The sequence below is a fragment of the Bubalus kerabau genome, chromosome 10, assembly GCF_029407905.1.
Source record: "Bubalus kerabau isolate K-KA32 ecotype Philippines breed swamp buffalo chromosome 10, PCC_UOA_SB_1v2, whole genome shotgun sequence".
NCBI classification, from domain to species: domain Eukaryota; kingdom Metazoa; phylum Chordata; class Mammalia; order Artiodactyla; family Bovidae; genus Bubalus; species Bubalus kerabau.
In genome coordinates, this window is record NC_073633.1 from 70,029,782 (window position 1) to 70,052,379 (window position 22,598).

At 41.3% G+C, this 22,598-nt stretch overlaps 1 protein-coding gene and 1 long non-coding RNA gene across 3 annotated transcripts in view; one reads left to right on the forward strand and one right to left on the reverse strand.

The window, feature by feature from the left end:
- Positions 1-3,306: 3,306 nt before the first annotated feature.
- GATM (glycine amidinotransferase) lies at positions 3,307-20,700 on the forward strand. 2 transcript variants are annotated; one of them, XM_055538068.1, is made up of 9 exons: positions 3,307-3,471; positions 4,903-5,121; positions 10,589-10,784; positions 12,053-12,243; positions 13,361-13,498; positions 13,635-13,799; positions 15,008-15,071; positions 15,524-15,640; positions 20,389-20,700. In XM_055538068.1, the coding sequence occupies exons 1-9, from the start codon at positions 3,403-3,405 to the stop codon at positions 20,394-20,396; spliced, it is 1,167 nt and encodes a 388-aa protein (XP_055394043.1). In that variant the 5' UTR covers positions 3,307-3,402; the 3' UTR covers positions 20,397-20,700. The 2 variants fall into 2 exon arrangements, with proteins under 2 accessions (XP_055394043.1, XP_055394042.1); XM_055538067.1 differs by lacking the exon at positions 20,389-20,700 and adding an exon at positions 18,170-19,220.
- The window catches only part of LOC129621524 (uncharacterized), a 38,146-nt gene continuing 32,472 nt past the window's right edge, over positions 16,925-22,598 (reverse strand). Inside the window, exon 3 of the long non-coding RNA XR_008699419.1 lies at positions 16,925-17,174. This is a non-coding gene — a long non-coding RNA (uncharacterized LOC129621524). The remainder of the gene's footprint in view (positions 17,175-22,598) is intronic.

The window sequence follows — 22,598 nt, forward strand, 5'->3', positions numbered from 1 at the left end:
CCGATATCCACCCTTATGGCAGAAAGTGAAGAAGAACTAAAAAGCCTCCTGATGAAAGTGAAAGAGGAGAGTGCAAAAGCTGGCTTAAAACTCAACATTCAGAAAAGTAAGATCATGGCATCTGGTCCCATCACTTCATGGCAAATACATGGGGAAACAGTGGGGACAGTGACAGACTTTATTTTGGGGGGGCTCCAAAATCACTGCAGATGGTGATTGCAGCCATGAAATTAAAAGACGCTTGCTCCTTGGAAGAAAAGTTATGACCAACCTCGACAGCATATTAAAAAGCAGAGACATTACTTTGCCAACAAAGGTCCATTTAGTCAAAGCTATGGTTTTTCCAGTAGTCACGTATGGATGTGAGAGTTGGACTATAAAGAAAGCTGAATGCCAAAGAATTGATGCCTTTGAACTGTGGTGTTGGAGAAGACTCTTGATAGTCTCTTGGACTGTAAGGATATCCAACTAGTCTATCCTAAAGGAAATCATTCCTGAATATTCATTGGAAGGACTGATGCTGAAACTGAAACTCCAATACTTTGGCCATCAGTTCTGATGCGAAGAACTGACTCATTTTTGAAAAGACCCTGATGCTGGGAAAGATTGAAGGTGGAAGGAGAAGGGGACGACAGAGGATGAGACTGTTATACGGCATCACCAACTCAATGGACATGAGTCTGAGTAAACTCTGGGAGTCGCTGATGAATAGGGAAGCTTGGCCTGCTTCAGTCCATGGGGTTGCATGTCCATGGAGTCGGACACTACTGAGCGACTGAACTGATGCATAACCGTTAGCTACGAGACCACCAAGATTCTTGACATGTACTGGTTCAGTTAAAAGTTATTCGTGTCACATCAACCTATTACCAATGAGAGATAAAAAGGCAGAGTTCACAGTCTATGTCATTTCTATGGAAAAAGCAGCAACCAAAGACCAAGGCAATAGGTATTATACCACCATCAATACTGTGGAGAATTGGCTCAGTAGTACACAAACAAACCAGTTTGGAAGACTTGTGCTTCTAACTGATGAGGTCAATTTGAAAATTGCTACAGAAACTTTTTCAAAGCAAAATAATAATAATAAATTAATAAACAGGAAAGAAAGGGTGAGAAAGTGCTTTGTTTTTATAGCAGTACGACTAGTTTGGGGGACGCTATCCATACACCTTGTACAACTTTCTCTGGTTTCCAGGAGATAAGGGGATGTTCTATGACTATAATAAGAGGTTTTTTTTCTTTTTAATGCAAATCTTAAAACACCCTGGCCTTATTATATCCAGACATTCTCAGTTCTTACCTCTACAAAATTAAAATGGTGTCTTTAATGAGGGACATGTGGATGTCCTCAGATCTCAGACAAAAATGGAACTGAGTAATGTCCCTGGCGGCTCAGATGGTAAAGAATCTGCCTGCAATGCAGGAGACCATCCTGGGTCAGGAAGATCCCGAAGAGAAGGGCATGGCAACCCACTCCAGTATTATTGCCTGGAGAACTCCATGGACAGAGGAGCCTGACAGGCTACAGTCTATGGCGTTGCAAAAGAGTCAGACATGACTGAGCAACTCACACACATACAGTGTCACTATCACTTGTATAGACTTCCTGTCCCCTTACATCCCTTTGTTGAGGAGCAACAACACATCTCTGGTCACACTAAGTACACTGAGAGAATTAGACCTTAGACGTGGCAGCATTTGATCGTAGCGAGAAGGCATTTTGTAAACTTTGAGAAATGTTGAGATTTCCAAAAACCTTTACTAGAAAGGTGAAAGAATTTCATCCCAGGTCACAAAGCAAGTGAGTAGCAAACCTAAGACAGGAACCTAGGTTTACTGGCCCCTTTCACCCGATTCGGAGAAGGCAATGGCACCCCACTCCAGTACTCTTGCTTGAAAAACCCCATGGACGGAGGAGCCTGTTAGGCTGCAATCCATGGGGTCGCTAAGAGTCGGATACGACTGAGCGACTTCACTTTCACTTTTCACTTTCATGCATTGGAGAAGGAAATGGCAGCCCACTCCAGTGTTCTTGCCTGGAGAATCCCAGGGACGGGGGAGCCTGGTGGGCTGCCATCTATGGGGTCGCACAGAGTTGGAAACGACTGAAGTGACTTAGCATTCACCCAATTATCACATTCCGAGGCCTCCTTAGTGTTAGAGTTGCTGAAGTATTACCTCGCATTCATATAGCTCTTAGTGCTACATTAAATTCTATGTTACAGTCTCTCCTTTTGGCCCAGTTGTGTGCTGGAGACAATAAATGCAATTGTTCACCCTTTGAGGATAAGAAGATTGCAACTCAAGAAGACACAAAGTAGTCCATAACAGAGTCAAGACCAGAACCCAGTTTTCCCAACTCCCTCTCCCTGGCTGTTTCCACAATGCTATCCTGCTTGTCTTAGAGCCTTCTGTCAGTGAAGTGGAAAACAAGTGTGAGACACCAGAATTTAAAAGACAGCTCATTAAAAATAAACAATTACATTATTTTGTAGGTACAGACATGAAATACTCAAATCTCTGTGTCTCTCCTGTCCTTCTAGCAATTTAAACGTTAAAGCGAGTTCTCCAGTTCTACACAAATCCACAGCAATTAAAACCTCGCACTCTTAGGGTTGCTGCTTTCCTAACAAATGTACCCTTATCAAATTGAAACAAAAATTTAAATACATAAAATCGAAGGGAAAAGGAAAAAACTCTCTGCGGTCCTCCCTTGTTTCTGGCCCACATTTATCTCTGTTCTCCTGAGTTTCTCAAGCCAGGGGCACACGGCCAATGACTATTGGAAAGGCACGTATTCCAAAGAACACCCAACCGGCTAGTGGGTGGACAGCGCAGCACCTCGGGAGAGGATGACTGGAGTTCCAGACCTAGTCCCCTCTAATCTGCATCCCGGTGTTGTTCTAAGAAGCTCCCAAATCTTGAGGTTTCACTACAAAATGGGGGGACTTGGTCAGCCTGTGCACCGAGATGAACTTAAACTTGAGGCTGTACTCATTCTTTGCATATTTAAATCCATAAATGTGAATTTAAAATTATATATATATCAATATCATTACATAACCTCCTCAGAAGTAGCGTCTCCCTCTCCGTCGTTCGGGGGGCCCCGACAAGCCACTGCACAAGTCAGTGGGCGGATCAACACGCTAACAAAAGGTCAGTTCGAAGGTCTCGCCAACTCGCCCCCGCGCCCCCGCGGTCCGCGCAGTTCCTAACTCTGGCGGCCCCGCCACCTGCTCCCGGCAGCCAATGGGGCACACGGGGGGCGGCTGGGGCGGGGCGAGGCTACAAAAGGCCGTGCGACAGGACACCCCGCCGCGGGCGCGCTCTCGGAAGGTTCGGGCGGAGGCGACCGAGTTCCGGACACGGTCGGCGTGAGGACCAGACGGGCGCGGGGCGATGCTGCGGGTGCGGTGTCTGCGCGGCGGGAGCCGCGGTGCCGAAGCGCTGCACTACATCGGGTCTCGGGTGCGTGCGCCGCCGCCTCGTCGGGCGGCCGCGTGCTCTCCCCTTCTCCTTCCCTCGATGTCCCCCGCCAGCTTTGCCCGACCGTGTCCTTTCTGGGTCCCCTCGGAAGCTTCGCTTCAAGAGCCTCCGCCGCCTGCCGGGAGCTCGGCGGTGTCCCTGGGGAAGGGGGCGTGCGTTGGGGCCACACCCGGTGGACACAGCTGCTGTCTGAGCAGGGGGCGCCGCCCTCCCCGACCGGATGGGGGTGGGGTGAAAAGCAACACTTCTGAGTAAAAGGGTGGGCTCGGGGGTGGGGGTGCCCGGGGTAGGCAGAGAGCTGGGCAGGGGTGTAGAGCGGACGGACGGGAGAAGGGGCGGAGTGGGGCTAGGGGACAGAGGGGGAGCGAGCAGGCCCGTTCCAAGTCCTGCGACGCGAGAGGAGTCGGAGCGAGTTCGATCTTTACTCAGATTTCTGGCCGGTCCTGCCCTCTGCTTCCCTGGTATGCAGGCACGCGCCTGCAGACCCTCCCTAGCTCCTGGGGCTGGAATAGTCGCGCTGTTTGGCTTCCCCCTGCAACTGGCTTCAGAACAGCTGTCACTCCCTTTTGTTTTGGTCTCCAACCTGGCTCCCCTCCTGTCTCCTTCCTAAGACTTTTAACAAAGATTTGGGGGCGGAGGGAGGGCGAGGTTTGTCCTGCGTATAAGGGACTCTCCCTCCTCTAGAATTTATAGGCTCTACATTTTCAAAAGGCTTTTCTGAGGTTCTTAGATTTCCTTTCCAGTCGTTTAAATTTGTACCTGGGTTAGTTAATCCATATCTTGGCTAGGGTACTATGGACCATCTGCAAAATGCAGCCCGTGGCACCTGGTCGTTCTCTCATAACTGCAGTGCCAAAGAATGTGAAGTGTATGTCAGTGAGGAGAAAATTTATGGCTTGAAACTGATTATTCTAAAAGATAAAGTCCTTTACACATGTTTCTATATTTTCATTTGAGGAGGTGGGGAAACTGTAATGTTAGTAACCTTTGATCTGGAGGGGGAAGGAGACTCCCTCCCCCAGCTGGACTTGGCAGGGAGGTTGCTTTCCGTGGCTTTCTGGGAAGAAGGGTGACCCATCACCCACAGAATAAGTGCTTAAAGCTTGATTGCAGGAAACTATTCTGAGATATAAATTGGGGTGTATGGTCTTTAGAGACAAAATATTCTGAGGAGTTTTAAAGAGTTATTCCAACTAAAAAAAAATAGGTTTAAAGGTACATGTATAAATAAACAAGAAAGTACAATCTCCTGTAACCCCACTACCCACCTATAGGCTAACATCTCAGTTTACATTCTCTGCAAAGATTTTAAACGCCTGACTGTGTTAGCCTGGGTTTTCATCCCACTTCTGCTTCTCCCTCCCACAAGTACTGTACAGGACCACACAATAATCTCTTCTTTGTTCTTGGAAGCTTGGAAGAACTGTAACGGGATGGGTGCAGCGAACTTTCCAGAGCACCCAGGCAGCTACGGCTTCCTCCCGGAATTCCTGTGCAGCTGATGACAAGGCCACTGATCCTCTGCCCAAGGACTGCCCTGTCTCCTCTTTCAACGAATGGGACCCCTTAGAGGAAGTGATCGTGGGCAGAGCAGAAAATGCCTGTGTTCCACCATTCACTGTGGAGGTGAAGGTAAAGCAAGAGTTTCCCATGTCTGCGTGGGTTCACTGTCTGCCGTCTGGCTTCTGCCCCCACTCCTCTGGAAATGCATTCTCTCTAGCTTACTCAGGACCACCCAAATCCAATGAGTGTTGTTACCTTACTTGGCATCTCTGCAGTATTTGACATCATTTACTCCAGGGATTACTCCCTCCCTTCAGGTTCCATGAGACCTTTTCTGAGGGTGGGGGAGTGGATATTAGTTTTTTCACTGTTTCTCACATCACCTTCTTTTACTGTCTATAACGTTGGGGTTGAACCTAATTTCACTTATAGCTGTTCTCACAGTTTCATTCCACACCTTCACTCTGGTCCAGATCTCTGTCCTAAATTCTGTCCATATAAACACGCTAAATTTCTTACTGGATGTTGCCACCAGACCTCAAATGTGGCATATGTGAGTTCAGCTACCAGCCACTCTGCAAAACTGGGGCCTTCTTCATTCCTTTCTTTCAGCTTTTAGCATTCCTATTTATTCAAGCTAAACATCAAAGAATCATCTTTTAGTTCTCCTTCAGTCACATCCTGCACATCCATTCTCCAAGATCTAACAAGTCTTTTGTCAAAATGAACCTTAGCTCCATCTCTCTGCTACTACCTTAGGTCAGGATCTCATCTGCTGCCTGAACTGTTGCAGTTAACTCCTAACTGTATTGTGTGTGTGTGTTAGTCAGTCAGTCGTGTCCAACTCTTTGTGACCCCATGGATTGTAGCCCACCAGGCTCCTTTGTCCATGTCATTTTCCACAAGAATACTGGAGTGGGTTGCCATTTCCTTCTCCAGGGAATCTTCCCAATCCAGGGACCGAACCCAGGTCTCCCACATTGCAGGCAGATTCTTTACCATCTGAGCCACCAGGGAAGTTAACTCCTAATTGGTCTCCCTTACTTGCTGTACTATCTAAACCACCTCCAGCTTCTGTCAGAGTGATTTTTTAAAACCAGAATTCATTGTTGTTACTCGTCAGCTTCTGTCAGTCCTCCATTCTGCCAGCCTCTCGCCTCTTAATAATTTCCCCCAGTTTTCAGCAGACTTTCTAAGATAACCATATAAACAACCAAACTAGACTATTTACTGTTCCCCAAACAAGCCTCAGGCCTTTGCTTCCACATTGAACTCTCCCACATACCTTCCTGCACTCCTTTTGTCTGCAGTTTAAACCTCCTCCTCTTCCTTCCTAGTTCCATGGTACCTCCCACGAAGCCTTCCAAGATTTCCCTGGCAACAAGTAATATCTTCCCTTTTAAAAACTCATAGTGCTCTTTATTTGTAATATTTTTATGACCAGAGCCTCTGTGGGCTGGTGTTCTAGTTATATACGGCATAACAGTTCCATCCACACTGCAGGCACAGTCTAGGCTTCCATTAATAATAGGTTATGAATGTATCTTCGGTACACTTAAATTCCTCCTGAATGTTAACATATTATTTGTAATGTGGGTTGAGGAATTAAACAGAAATCATCATCATCGGATATGTTGCCTATCTTGTATCAGGGCTTCAGAGTTACTAGAACAAAAAAACTTCCTTTCCACCTGGAGAGAGAGGATATTTATGATGTTTATGTTTAGCAACTGAGATTGTTCCTCTGTATCTTATGGTAACTAACTGACAAGGCAGTTGAATTCAAGTGCCAGGAGAGGGAAGGGAAAAACCGTGACCAAGTGCTGGACAATTAGGAAGTCTTCCTAAAGGAAGAAAATAATTCTTGAGTTAGACCTTGAAGAGAAGGCTTCTGATTGTTCTGAAACTACCTTTGGTTCTGATATGTGAAATTTGATGAACAGATTAATTTATGTACCATCCACATGTTTTAAAAAGGCATGATCTTTTAAAAGTCTTTTCTTAGAAGGACTTCTCATCACCTAACCATTTTAATTGTGTTGGTCGCGCAATTGTGTCCGACTCTTTGCGACCCCATGGACTGTAGCCCGCCAGGCTCCTCTGTCCGTGGAATTCTCCAGGCAAGAATACTGAAGTTGACTGGATGAAATTAAATGTCAAATTCAGGTGTAGTTTATCCTTCTATTTGTCTTTAGAATGATTGACTTTTATATCATGTGATCTTATGGAATCGGACTTCTAAGACATTATTTTGAGTTCTTTGTTATTTGATTTATGACCTTATATTTTGGAATTTCATGGGCTTTTGGAAGGTGTGCTAGGCTAAAGTCAGGAGACCAGGACTGAATTAGTTATCTGATAAAAGCTTATTAGCTAATCTCAATTAATCAGCTGTTTGACCTTGTGATCTTGATTCCACAAATTTCTGGGCCTCACTAAAATGAAGATATTAAATGGTTTGCTATCCATCCAGTGAGATTAAATAAGAAGGTAAAGGGTTAGATGTGAATTATTTTTAAAGGAAAAAACTACAGCTCATTATAGTTGTATGGATGCAGTTTGCCAAGTCCATTGAGGATGTAATGATTGTAAATAGTAGTAGCATTAGCAGTACTGATTTCATTCATTTCTCTGGTTATTTCTGCTTTATGCCACATATGAAACTAGGTATTGAGAGAGAAGAAATTAAATCTAAGACTAGAAGGCAACATCTTACCTTCTAGTTGGAGGAAAATGACAGCTATATAAAGCAGTTTGGGACCAGTAAAATATAAAATAATGTAGTAAACTATAGGTAGTTATAGCATAAGATATGCTGGAAGGTATAAGTGCTAGAGAAATGTTATGGGAATGAGGAACATAGTCATCAGGAAGCACAAGTTTTGAAAGCTATATGGCTTTTTATTCTGCAAAACATAGTGAATACTTTCGATCAAATATGTGTTTTTTGCTTTTGCTTTTTTTTTAATAATGCCCTTGATGAAAGGACTAAATTTTAAAAATATAAAGTCGATCAAGGTTAATGTCATGTAAGTTTGCAAGCTGGATAACTAATAAGTTAATATTGAGATTTCCTAACCTTCCAAAGACAGTGTTTAAAATTTATTTGGCAAATACCTCTGAAGGATTTTAGGCTCTGAATGACTATCCAGTTTCTAGGAATACAGCCACATCTCTGCAACAGATTATTAAAAAATCACATGCTAAGCATTTATTATAGTTTTTTTTTTAATCTTGCAGACACTTGGTAAATGATTGCTAACTCATATATCAGGGTTCTAAAGGAAGTGTAAATAATTTCCAACTATCTCTTGGAAAATGTAGTCTGTCCTGATCATTTAGACTTTGTCCAACCTTTAGCCAGAGTTTGAGCTACACAAGAGAATTCACACTTGTTCAAATAACTTTTTTTCTCCCAGGAAAGTTTACTTTACTTTATCAAGCAAGCTCCATTCTGCACAAATAGTCACATGGGCTACTCTGGAATGTGTCCAGTGAGACAACACGGCCGCGCCTCTGCTGTTACCCAGTGTGAAACTTTCAAAGGCTTCTTGTCCCCTGGTGGACTGTAAGAGATGTGCCTGGCATGAGAAGGAGGAAGCAGTGAATGGATGAGTAGTACCAGGATGTGTCTGAGAGGAAAATAAAGAGCCATTATTATCCTCTCCTCTGCTTGCCACTGCAGGACTTCCTAGGAGTAGAAAACAGTAGAGTGCTCTTAATTTGTAAAGAGTGGATTGATCTTAAAAAGTACTCACATTTTTAATTTTTATAACATTGTTTATGGGCCAGAATTTGAGCTTATTGTTTGCCTATAGATCTTCAAAATGAAAGCAACTAAGTGATCCTTTAGATAGGGCTTGACAAGCTTTTTCTGTACAGGGCTAGATAGTTGTTTCAGGCTTTGTACACATAGGTCTCTGTCACACCACTCTCAACTCTGCCACTGCGGTGCAAACCCACCACAGACAATGTGGAAATGAATGTGTGTGTGTCTGTGCTCCATAAAACTTTATCGACAAAAAACAGGCAGCAGTCTGGGTTTGGCCCATGGGCTCTGCCAGCCCGTTTTTCAGATTTTTAGTCCATCTCCAGTAGGCTCAGTTCCAGCCTAATTGATGTGAACCTAGATGTTGAACTGACAAGAGGCAGGTCTGCTTCCATATGTTTGATATTTATCAGACTGAGATGAAAGTGGAAGTAGAGACATAAAATCTGGAAAAGATATGGTCTTTGACATTAAAGAGCTAGACATCTAGACAGTCTTATCTCATTACCCAATTTCCCCTTCTTTATGGCACTTAACCACTGTCTGAAATTGTCTGATTGGTGATAGAAATCTTATAGGACATGATTAGGACTCATAGTTGTCTGGTTAATCAGTAATACAAAGAAACATTTTAAAAACACCAGCTTACATTTTTTTTAAAACTTAAGACATACAAATGTACATTGATTTGCCAATCTTTTGATGAAGGTCCAAGGCTTTTTCTTAGCATTTGGATCTTCTGATTGGAATTCTGCTTTTTCTGTCTTGATAAATTATATCCATATGTATCCCCTACATTCCCCAACATATTTCTTTAATTTGACTGAGAAGTTGGCACAGGCAAAACAATCTGAATGCAAAAGCCTTCAGAATTTTATACTTTTGAAAACCAACATTTTACAGTTGTTACCTACCCTAATTCAATAGTAATTTTTGGCAATTGATTGAGCGTTTTTAAAACATTCAACTTCTTTCCATTCAGTTGTCTTTTAATATGCATATATAGCCCTTAGACACTTCCTAAATGTTAAGCTTTTTTTTTTTTCCAGCTACTTAAAAACTTGTGAATTTGCTTATCAGATCACTTCTTTTTATGGTGAAAAACCTGAAGCAATAGGAGAGCTTAGATGGATTGGGGAGAGAAGCACTGTGGTGGGGAGAGACATGTTGGCAGGGAAGGACAGGAAACACTAAAAGCAGACTTGTATCGCTGCACAGTTTTGCCAAGTGGTGATTCTGTTGAATGAGAAAATAATCACGAATGGATTTTTAAGAGAAACAAAGCATATTTGAGAGCATGTCCCTAACCTTTAAGGGAGCAGTGTCCTATTTTTCTACAAAGTGTCCTGAAGTGCTGTTTTTTAGACAAAATTCTGGGATGCATGGACAGCCCACGGTTTTATCTTCTATAAGTGTGCTTTTATTCTCTTTATCTATTCTGTTTGTTCTCTTACTTGACTTCATTGCAACTGTCCATTGGGAGCACCGTGTCCTGTTTTGTTTATGTAGCACGTGAACACTGGCCCAGGAGCATTCCAAGCCCCTGTGAGGGCAGACATGCTGTGCGTGGTAAGGCACGCGATCTCAGGCAGAAGGAAGAAAAGCTCTCAAAACATCAAGAGAATTTAGAGATCTTCGTTCAACAAATATTGATTATCTCTCTAGAGAGTCAATCAAGTGTGCTTGTTTCTGGGGATGAACACTAGACCAGATGTAGTCTCAGTCTTAGTTCTTTTAAGTTATACAAATTATTGTTCACAACCTATGAACCTATTTTGAGTTGTATTTTTTTCCTGTTAAGTTTCATTTACTTTCTCCTGGTTCTAGGCCAACACATATGACAAGCACTGGCCTTTTTACCAAAAGTATGGGGGCAGTTATTTTCCCAAAGATCATTTGCAAAAGGCTGTTGCTGAAATTGAAGAAATGTGCAATATTTTAAAAATGGAAGGAGTGATAGTGAGGAGGCCTGACCCCATTGACTGGTCACTGAAGTATAAAACTCCTGATTTTGAGTCTACGGGTAAGTTATGTTGAATATTTAAACTGCTAATGTTAAAAGTTTTTCATTTTTCTCAACATGTAAGGGGAAAGCTGTGATTATTTCTCAGAGATTCCTTTGTTTTAATAATCTTTCGAAACTTTAAAGATTATTTAGGGACAGTTTAATTCTTTTTGGTAAAATTGAGATGTACACATTCTCAACTCCATTGTAAATCTAGAGTCTCCTTAAAAGAAGCAGAAGTTTTTTCTAAACCTCCTGAGCATTTCCTTTCATAAGAACAGTGGATTCCATTTTAATTTTCCTCAAGAACAGAAATTAAAAGGGGAACAGAACATGGTGGGAATACATTCACTACAAATTAGGGATCCCCACACACCCCTAGTTTACTGCTTACCACTGCATGTACATCAGCAGCAGGAGACCAATCCTAGAAGTGCCTTGAATGCAAGAAAAAAAAAAATCGTGAGCAAAGAACATGAAAAACATGTGAATGAGTTTAAAATTAAAATGTAAAAATTTGTTTAAAGTGAGGGGGACAGAAACATTCCCATCTTATTTTTAACTGACATTCTTGCAAGATTGTTCTTGTCTGTAAGTTCAGTGTTCTAATTTACAGTTGTAAAAGTGATCCTTGGCCCAGTTTTCATCTTGCAGTACTGATATTCCCTGAAAAACACTGTTGGTGCTGCTACTGCTAAGTCGCTTCAGTCGTGTCCGACTCTGTGCGACCCCATAGACAGCAGCCCACCAGGCTCCCCCATCCCTGGGATTCTCCAGGCAAGAACACTAGAGTGGGTTGCCATTTCCTTCTCCAATGCAGGAAAGTGAAAAATGAAAGTGAAGTCTTTCAGTTGTGTCGGACTCTTAGCGACCTCGTGGACTGCAGCCTACCAGGCTCCTCTGTCCATGGAATTTTCCAGGCAAGAGTACTGGAGTGGGGTGCCATTGCCTTCTCTGAAAAACACTGTTAGGAGTTAACAAAAGGTGAAAACTTGGTGGTTTGATATCTCTTCAAACAAGAGGTGCTTTTTTTTTTTTTCCTTTTTTTCTCCCATTCTTCTTTTTTTAGCTTCATCATCCCCATACAGAATTCATGTTAACATTATCTAGCATGTATCATTTAATATTCTTTCATGTGCATGTAATTACGTATATTATACACATATAAGTTTTCTGTAATTTTTATTTATTTATTTTTTACCAAAGAAAAGGATCATATTATATAGACTCTTCTGTCTTGGAAATCAGCATCACTGAGGTTGCTCTGGAATTTTCTGGCTTAACAGGTTTATATGGTGCGATGCCTCGAGACATCCTGATAGTTGTGGGAAATGAGATTATCGAGGCTCCCATGGCCTGGCGCGCTCGCTTCTTTGAGTACCGTGCATACAGAACAATTATCAAAGACTACTTCCGCCGTGGGGCCAAGTGGACAACGGCTCCTAAGCCCACAATGGCTGATGAGCTTTATGACCAAGTAAGTCCTCAATTGTAGGAAAGCTTATTAGTAACTTTTCTAAATAATCCACAGAGACTGAGAGATTCTCTGTTACCTTGTATTTATTATGTATTTCAGAAACTGAGATCACCTACTTTTCAATAAATGATTGTCTTATGATGAAAATAAGAGTAAATGATATTGTGATAATAGCTAGCACTTACTGTTGTTTACCATGTGCCAGATCTTGAGCTAAGCACTTTATTTACCTCTTCAGTCCTGTTTATCTTTCACAACCCTATGAGGGAATATATTCATTCCATTACAGGGAAGAATACTTGCCTAAAGACACGTACCTATTTATTGGTGGAGACAGAAGAGTCACTAGGCTGAACTTCATCCTCTTCTAGAAAAAGAATTTGGTCTGTAGGCCATATTTACAGTAAAAGGAAGCATATATGTCCTTTATTAGATCACTTACTATTTGATCACTTATGCAAAGAATCAAAAAGTCAAAATTTCTTTAAACCTTCTATGAGTTTAAAGACAGAAGTAAGTGGGACTTGCCTTGTGGTCCAGTGGTTAAGACTCCATGCTTCCAATTCAGGGGGTGCAGGTTCATTCCCTAGTCAGAGAACTAAGATCCCACATGCTGCATGGAGTAGCCAAAAAAGTAAAAAAAAAAAAAAAAGAAGAAGTAAGTAATGAATGTGTTACCCAATATACACACCCAATCAGATTTAGTTGGGGATGCATGGCACTTCATTTTATGATAAGAGTTAGGCTCAGGGCCAAATTCCTTTTCTAAAAGAACAGAATGGCTTCATCCTGTTGATTTTCAATACTGTGGATAGCTTCATAAGTCAACGTATGGGTTATGGAATATTTTCATCTGTATTCCTCTGTATCACTTGCTTCCAAGTATTGAATATCAGAAACTTGTCTCGACTAGTTTTTAAATTTCTTTCTTGTTGGTTTTGTTTATTTTGGTTTGCTTAGCATAGGCCTACATCTTCCCAGGCATGTTTTAGTCTAGAACAGGGTAGTAATATTGGGGGAAATGGTGACATTGAACTGATTCCTTAATGATAAAGGCCCTATGAATCATTTCCTCATGAACCAATGCATTGTGTGTGTCCACTCTTGTTCCAATTAGGATTATCCCATCCATTCTGTAGAAGACAGACACAAATTGGCTGCTCAGGGAAAGTTTGTGACAACTGAGTTTGAGCCATGCTTTGATGCTGCTGATTTCATTCGAGCTGGAAGAGATATCTTCGTACAAAGAAGCCAGGTTGACAAAAGCTGCCTTGGAAATTTCTCGCTTTACTATTATATTTTAAATTTCCAAATTAAAATATTTTCACCATGTTTTTACTTATCTAAACACAGAACCAAGTTTTTACAGGCTTATGTCTCTCTGTTTTCAGGTTACAAACTACATGGGCATTGAATGGATGCGTAAGCATCTTGCTCCAGACTACAGAGTGCACACTGTTTCCTTTAAAGACCCCAATCCAATGCACATTGACGCCACCTTCAATATCATTGGGCCTGGTCTTGTGCTTTCCAACCCTGACCGACCATGTCACCAGGTAGGGGAGTTCTTAGGACTCTGGAAAACGAATAGAGTCTGGCAACTGAAGGAATTGCCACTTTTATTTTAAGCACTTCCATGATTCCTAATGGTTCTAAATGACAGAGTCAGCAATGCTCAATATTATTATGATCAAACACTGGATTGCTTATGTTACATTTACTACAGAATGTCCAACACAGAAATATACATTTGTAATTGTGATAATTAGACTTTAACTTTGGCTGCTTGCTGCTGTCGGAGCCTCAGTTTTGGCATTTGTGTGTGTTTTATTGAACAGAGTAGTATTAACTCATAACTTGCAGGTGAGGTTCCTCAGCAGCTGAATTGCAAACAGGATGATCTCTGCATGTCTGGGGTCATACCACTGGGTAGTGGGTGTCTTCTTCCCTCTACAGTGGGGACCCTTTCAGCCCCCCACCTCCACCCTGCAGGGAGAAATGGAGCCGCTGCTCCTGCAGCCTCCTACCTCTGCCCACTACCCTCTACTTCCAGTTGGGCGGTGAGTGATTTTGTGCTATTTCTGGGTTGCAGTACACCATTGTGAAATTAACTATTTTACCATATCACTGTTCATTTCCATTCCATGTGTTTAGACCCAATGACAACAATTACCTATTCATTTCATTTTATATAAATTATATACAGTAAATATTTTAAGACATAATTTATTGACATACTAAGTGGGTACGTGATCCTAGGCATGGTTGGGTTGTAATAGGTCACTAAGGACAGTTAGGGTTCTTTGGGAGTATACTCCTAACATCTGTTTTTATACCATGATCACAGATGCAAGGTGACAGACTGTGAAGTGGATGGACTATGGGTTTGACATAGTCATATTCTGTGTTCTTATAAATAGGAAATATTTTCATTTTAATGAGAATTTCTCAAAGAAAGTGTCTTTGGTTTTTTCAAATCTCTGAAACCTGTGAAAAGCACAAAAATATTTTTTAAAGCTTTTAACTTTTCTCTTACTTTTTTAACTTTAATCTGGCAATCTGAGGATTTTGTGTACATTTTAACTAAGATTCAGAAAAAATCATCCAAATGTTTTGAAATTTTAATTTTTTAATTTTGACATATGAGAAGACAGAGTCTCAAAAAGAACTGTTAATCATAAGGACTACTGAGGGTCAAGAATAAGAATAGTATCTATTAAAGATTTAAATCTCTGGGCTTGGGGGGTTTTTTTTGGTCTTGCAGATTGATCTTTTCAAGAAAGCAGGATGGACCATAGTTACTCCTCCAACACCAATCATCCCAGATGGTATGTTTACTTTTGTGTACTCATAGCCTACAATGATTACTTCAGTGGCCAAGCATCTTCCACCTATAGACAGCAGCCCACATATTAGCAATTTAGAATGTTTTCCCAGTAAGGAATAAATTGGTGCTTGGGGCTACAGGTACTAGAACAAAGCTAGATTTGTGTTCACAGCCTCTCCTTCCATAGAAAATGAAATTGAAAATACAGGAAAAATCAGTATAAAGCAACATCACAGAAAGCAAGAAACGACTTTTTAAAGACAACATTTGAAATCCAAATGTGTGTTGATTCTTAACTTTTACAGACAGCCTTAGAATTAAAATAAAACTTCACAGGGAAACTGAAATACTGGAAGAATTGAGCTGTCACTTGAATATTCTTCACTTTCGAACCTTCTTTGCTTTAACCAAGAATGGCAGCAGACATGATTTAACAGTTGTTGCTATTTTTAGATCACCCACTCTGGATGTCCTCCAAATGGCTTTCCATGAATGTCTTAATGCTAGACGAAAAGCGTGTTATGGTGGATGCCAACGAGGTCCCAATTCAGAAGATGTTTGAAAAGCTGGGTATGTACAATAAATGAAACACGTTGCCATGTTTGAAAATATTAAATGATAAGAAGTGACATGATAGGTCTGATGTGTGATTTAGTGAATTAAATTTCTATTCTTTTTAGAAGTACCATATTATTATTTCATAGATGGACATATATTTGTTTCCAACAGTCACAACCTCAGAAGGTTGGAAATGCATCCCGGGCTCCTTAGATACCCCTTGGCAATAATATATCAATCTTCTATGACTTATCTAACCTCCTGGTGCCCAAGGGTGGAGAATTACCCCTTTGCAGATGAGCACATAGATGGTTTGTCTCTTTCCCAAGTAAGAAATTGTTGGACTTTGCTCGTGGCTCAATGGTAAAGAATCCACCTGCCAGTGCAGGAGACATGGGTTCAATCCCTGATCCAGAAAGATCCCACTTGCCACGGAGCAACTAAGCCTGTGCAATACAAGCACTGAGCCTTGCTCTAGAGCCCGGGAGCTGCAACTACCGAGGCCAGCACACTCTAGGGCCCATGCTCTGCAACAGGAGGAAACCCCCCAGTGAGCAGCCTGAGCATCACAACTAGAGAGTAACCCCCATTTGCCACATCCATGGCAGCCAAAAAAATTATTTTAAAAAACAAATTGTTGGGATCCTTTAAAAGTAATTTAATTGTCATTACATATTTTAAAGGACATATAAGGATACAAATACAGAAGTAACTTAGATAAGCAATGTGAACAAACAAATGAAATAAAGAGTGTCAGTAAATCATTTCAGCTTTGAACTAAAAAAGCAGGACTAGTTATTACTTGGGTGGGCATTTGGTTTTCCTGGTATTCAAAATTTAGACCAGTTATTCTATACTGAGAAAGCGTTGAAAGAATTTTCATATGGCTGTTATCAGGGTGCAGAAGTGTGTGTGTTTATCACTCTGTATCATTCTATTTGACATATCACATATTTAACATTAACACATATTTGTTAAATAAAGCCAGGCAGTACACTTGTTGAAATCAAGTCATGTTTTATGTGTTATATTTCAGGTGTGCTACTCAGAAGAGATTGTTTGCCTCTTTGAAACATCTCTCTTTAAAGAAGTATCAGTCAAAAAGGATTAGCTTATTAGTTTTAGATTGAACCCAACCTAATTATTTCAACCCTAATGCTATGCCACTTTTCCCCTCTGGCTTTTAATTGCTTGGGTTACATTTCCTTATCCATTAAGATTTTATAGTTTTGCAACTTAAAATATTATAAAGCACCAAATATTTGATTTATAACTTTAAAAAATTTTATTATTTGTTTGACATGCTGGGTCTTTGTTGCTACACGGGCTTTTAGTTGCAGTGAGCAGGAGCTGTTCTCCAGTTGCAGTGCGCTGGCTTCTCATTGTGGTGGCTTGTCTCGTTGCAGAGCGCAGGCTGTAGGGCGCACGGGCTTCAGTAGTTGCGGCTCCTGGGCTCTAGAGCACCGGTTCAATGGTTGTGGCCCACAGGCTTAGTTGCTTCACGGCAAGTGGGATCTTCCCAGACCAGGGATCAAACCCATATCTCCTGCATTGGCAGGCAGATTCATTACCACCGAGCCATCAGGGAAGCCATATAGTTTTATTTTTAATAAAATCTTTTTTAACATAGGGAACTTTTTAAAGCAAATTGAATTCTCTCCAGTTTAGGGCTCATGCGACTAGCCATCTGACTGATAGGTATGTCTTTCTATCAGGAAACATATGCTTGTGGTTAAAAGCCCACTCCTTAATCCATGTCAAAACCCTATTTTTATTTTTCAAAGTCCTGCTCAGTCTAACTTTCTCAGAGAAGGCTTTCCGGATGACTCATGCTGCCTTTCTGACTATACCAATGGACCCTTTTTAGCAACTCTGTAGCTTAGCTTCCCTCTCAAAATAATGGGTTCCTGGAGAGAGAGGAGAATAGATTTTCTTTTTAAAATCCAGTTATGCCAAACACGAGAGATTCTTCCTAAATGCCATTGGTTGCTTGCACCATGTACATCATCACCATGTTAATACAGATAGTGTCAGATTAAACTAACTGGCTGAAATGCTTTGGCACCTGTATGGCCATACCACACAGATGAGCTCTGTTCCACTATTTCCTTGAGGTGGCCTGGTTGAGCTAATTGTGTCAGATAAATTCTGCTTATATGTGAGTAGGTAAAGTCAACTTTTGAAGGTGACTAAATTTTCCTTTTTTCTTAAATTGACATGGTAAAAATAGAAACAGTCTGACCCAGTAATTAAAGCATAATTCTAAAAGGACTTAACATTTTACTACTTGGATTGTTTTTGACCATTTGTCAGATATGTCTGCTTATGAAACCTGTTGACTTTCTGGTGAAGGTTTTATATTAGCAGTGGAATAGATTAGATGAAATATAATTGGTGAAAATAAAAATCAAAGACTATCCTAGGTTGGGGTAGATTTAAGGGTTAGAACAGCAGGATTCCTATCCATTTTTAGGCTCACTTCTGTAGGAGAATCTTCACACGAGTCCATCTAACTGGCCACGTCTCTCTCTTTCCATGCAGGTATCAGTACCATTAAGGTTAGCATTCGTAATGCCAATTCCCTGGGAGGAGGCTTCCACTGCTGGACCTGCGATGTCCGTCGCCGGGGCACCCTACAGTCCTACTTTGACTGACCAGGCCTGCTGGGGCTTGGGGCTTTGCCTCAGATGAACCTAGGAAGCTTAGGGACAAGGTTCATTCTCCTGCTTTAAAAAGTGCATCAACTGTAGTGCTTTAAACAATCATATTTTTAACAGGGGTCTTAAGCCTGGGTTCTTTTTATTACTTTTCTCTGATAAAAGGAAAATAATTTGTGTTAGGTCTTACTCTCTACTCCTAAATTTTTTACTGTTTGGCTTCAAGCATAAAAATTTGGTGAATGTCTACCAAAACAAAAATTAGTCATTTGAGTAACGTGGCCACTAATACATTTAACCGTCTACCTCCATTTTTAATTTTCTTTTCCATAGGGCAGCTTGAAATGTTGGTCCTAATCTTCACTTTTGTTTTTCCTTTTTGCTAAACTTGTGAATGGTTTGTATCACTTCTTTTTTCTAAATGAAAGACTCAGAATGTATACAGATCTTAAGTAGAACCAGATAATTGTCTTCTTTTTCTAATAAGGAATTCTGTTCATTTTTAATTTTTCATTTTAAAAAGTAACCTAGACTATGCAAACATTTAAGTGAATTTTCCATGAATATTTTTAATCTTCTCATCTCAACATTGGTGATATTTGCTACTAAAAACCTTTTCATACAACTTACCTCATTTCAAGTGATTTATTCTTATCTCTTTTTTTTCTTCTCTGTTCAAAATTTTACAGAAATATTTAGTGCAATAGGATATAACGATAAGTTACAGTTCCTAAATTTTCATGTTCAGTATCTAATGGATACTTTGGTAATCTAAGATTTGTTTACAGATGTGCACATTATTTAAAGCACAGACTTTAAAAGCATTAAAAAAAAAAACTAATGGAGGTAAAACCTACATGTCATGTGAAATAATTTTAATGTTGGATACTGTACATGTATTTTTATTCTAATAAACTTTTGTGTTACAGAATGGATTTTATCAGTCTAATTATTTTAAGCATAACTAAGTTATGGGAATTAGCTCTTGGAACAGAATTCTAATGCATTGGATTAATCAATACATTCATCCCCAGTAGATAAAAATTTAAACCTAACACTTGTATTTAGAAATGTTTAGCAGTCAGATTTCATTTATTGATTAATCCAATCATTCAACAATATCTGAACGTCTTCTGAATATAAGGGACTAGGCCCTGGAAGAGGATAAAGTCTCCATTCTCAAGATGCTCAATATTTTGACCTATGAAAATTCTGTGGAGGTGGGGGCATGGGGAAGTATACTTTGAAAGGGCTTCCATCATGCCCTCGATTCCTGGTGTCTTTTTCCACACACCACAGAAATACCTGCCCATTCTACACTTGGACTGAATCCTGCTTTAGAAACCATACAATCTTATGGATTGGTGCACATTTAGGGTATATAGTCCCAGGTCTAAATACTACTCAGCAATTCTATTAGACACCCCTCCACATTCTCCTCAGTGGCTATTCCAAACTTTCACTTTATTCTCTCATCTGATCACATTGTTTCATCTTTCACAGAGGAAACAGAGGCCGTTGGCTTTTCTGCTGCAAGCCTCTATAGGTTTACCTGCGTTTGCATTCCCTGGTGAAATTCTTTTTTCTCCTTACCTGTACTAACTAAGCTTCTAAAGAGAAAAGTCGTGTCTTCCTCTCATCACTCAGCTTTACCTCTCAGCCCTCTACATAGAGACACTTCTCTCACTGCTGCAGAAAAAGAGGTGAGCCTTCTGACCAGGTCTAATCCACACAACTGTCCTTAGATTAGAACCTTTCTCTCTTTTAGGAACTTGCTACATCAATTATCATCATCTTATAACTCCAGGCTCTCTGCATGTGCTTGCGTGTGTATGTTTTCTTGGTGAATAGTCATGTTCAAAATAATGTTCAAAACAAAAACTATTTCTCTGGCAACTATCAATGTTGTTTGGAGCTCAGCTTTCAGAAAGAATGATCTATTATTCTTTCCACTTTTTCACCTTTTATGTCCTCAATCTCTTGCTATCTGATTTCCACCTAATTACTTCAATGTACTTCTGAGATCCCTGACCTCAGTGTCATTTCCAGGCAACACCATTCAGGCCTTACTGACCATTCCTTTCAATGTCTCTCCTCTTCCAGGTTACTGAGACGCCAATTTCTCCCATCTCTTCTTGTTGACATTTGAGCACCTCACCGGATTGTCTTCTTCCTCTGTTAAGGGTGGATGTTCACAGGGTGCTTGCCTGGGGCCTGTTCCTTTCTCCTGGGTCCTCTAGGTTATCTCACCTGTGCACAGGCCTTCCCCTCCATGTATCCATCAATAACTCCCAGGGGCTACGAGGGAGGGGAGACCCTAGGCCTGGACCTTCTAATCTAGGCCTGGTCCTGAGACCCAGGTACTGTTCCAACTGTCTGCAGACATTATCTGGAGGCACAAAGGTATCGCAGTCTCAACACAATATAACAGACTCAGTTGGCCAAGCCATCCTGGACTCTTCTCTTCCTCATCTTGTCTCTTCCAATGGCCTTTTGCATGGTTATTAAAGAAGACAATTATTTCAACAAAGATCAATGGAATGATTTAATAAAGTCAATTTAAAGTTCTTGAGCACTGCTTCTGCGTGTGCTCTCTTGCCGGAGTTGTGGAGGGGAACAGAAGCAGCCTGGTTTCCACCACACAGTTGCTCTCGGGCCTCTTTCCACCATCCACCACTCCTGCAACCCCGTGGCTTCTCTGGGCTCCGTAGCAGGCAGCAGCCCCACAACGCGCTGCCGTAGATCCCTGGTTTTCAGATCACATGTCGGCAACTGTGGGTTACCATTCTTCCTGGGGAACACCAAGCCTTGTGTGACTCACTGTCTCAGGGAAACAGCTAACTAAATTTAAATAAAAATACCTAATGTCGCCAGGGCAGGTCTAGTTCCTAGTAAAAAGCAAGGTATTCCTTTCAGGAATAGCCTTTTAAAAATAAAGTTCATGGATCTGACCACTATAGTGTGTTAACTGGTAACTACATAGGTATGCATGCATGCTTAGTTGCATCCAACTCTTGGTGACCCCATGGCCTGTAGCCTGTCAGGCTCCTCTGTCCATGGAATTCTCCAGGCAAGAATACTGGAGTGGGTTGCCATGCCCTCCTCCAGAGGATCTTCCCAACCCTGGGATCGAACCCAAGTCTCCTACATGGCAGGCTGATTCTTTACTGCTGATCCACTGGGGAAGTCCTCTGATGATACTGTTTTCTCAAAAATTGAGGAGCAAGCTAAAGAGACCTTACTAAGGTCATAAAGGGCTTCCCCAGTGGCTCAGTGGTAAAGAATCCACCTGCCGTTCAAGAGCCACAGGAGACGTGGGTTTGATCCCTGGGTTGGGAAGACCCCCTGGAGGAGGGCATGGCAACCCACTCCAGTATTCCTGCCTGGAAAATCCCATGGACAGAGAAGCCTTGTGAACTACAGTCTGTGGGGTCACAAAAAGTTGGACATGACAGCAACTGAGCATGCATAATATCATCAATATAATGTATTAGATGGAGAAGGCAATGGCACCCCACTCCAGTACTTTTGCCTGGAAAATCCAATGGATGGAGGAGCCTGGTAGGCTGTAGTCCATGGGGTCGCTAAGAGTCGGACACAACTGAGCGACTTCCCTTTCACATTTCACTTTCATGCATTGGAGAAGGAAATGGCAACCCACTCCAGTGTTCTTGCCTGGAGAATCCCAGGGATGGGGGAACCTGGTGGGCTTCCATCAATGGGGTCGCACAGTCGGACACGACTGAAGCGACTTAGCAGCAATGTATTAGAATGTTGTCCAGTTGTATTAGATCAGGGGTCCACCTGACCAGACTTTGGCAATACATGTGAGAGTTCAAGTATCCTTGAGGTAGTACAGTAAGTGCATATTATGGACAATAAAACATGAATGCAAGTTGTTGTTGCCCCCAATGCCTGGCGACTGATAATGGGAACAACACATATTCTGTGGGATTCTGTGGTGAACTGACTCACATTGGCCTCTGCTTCCTGTACCATGCTGTCTGGATTAGCCATCACTCCTCCATCAGCTGTCCTGACTCCCCAGAAATTTAGGGCAGCTGTCATCCACTGTCCTCTCTTTTTCCCTTCTCTTAGCCCTTTTGGGTTTTTACCTTGTTATTACATTACTATCATTTTAGGGCAGTTTCAGGGGAAAGTGAAGAAAAGTATTTGTTTAGTCCACTTTAGTACCTAATCATGTGCAGCCTTTAGACAGCTAATTCTAAATAGCATGATGAAGAAATTGAGGGAATTTCACCAAATCACACTATCTGGTTGCACACCAGGAATTAAAGTGGAAGTGAACCAAT

Coding starts and splice junctions, on each gene's coding strand:
- GATM (XM_055538067.1), top strand. CDS start 3,403: ATGCTGCGGGTGCGGTGTCTGCGCGGCGGGAGCCGCGGTGCCGAAGCG. Junction 12,244..13,360: donor CTGATGAGCTTTATGACCAA/GTAAGTCCTCAA, acceptor TGTTCCAATTAG/GATTATCCCATCCATTCTGT. Junction 13,800..15,007: donor CTGACCGACCATGTCACCAG/GTAGGGGAGTTC, acceptor TTGGTCTTGCAG/ATTGATCTTTTCAAGAAAGC.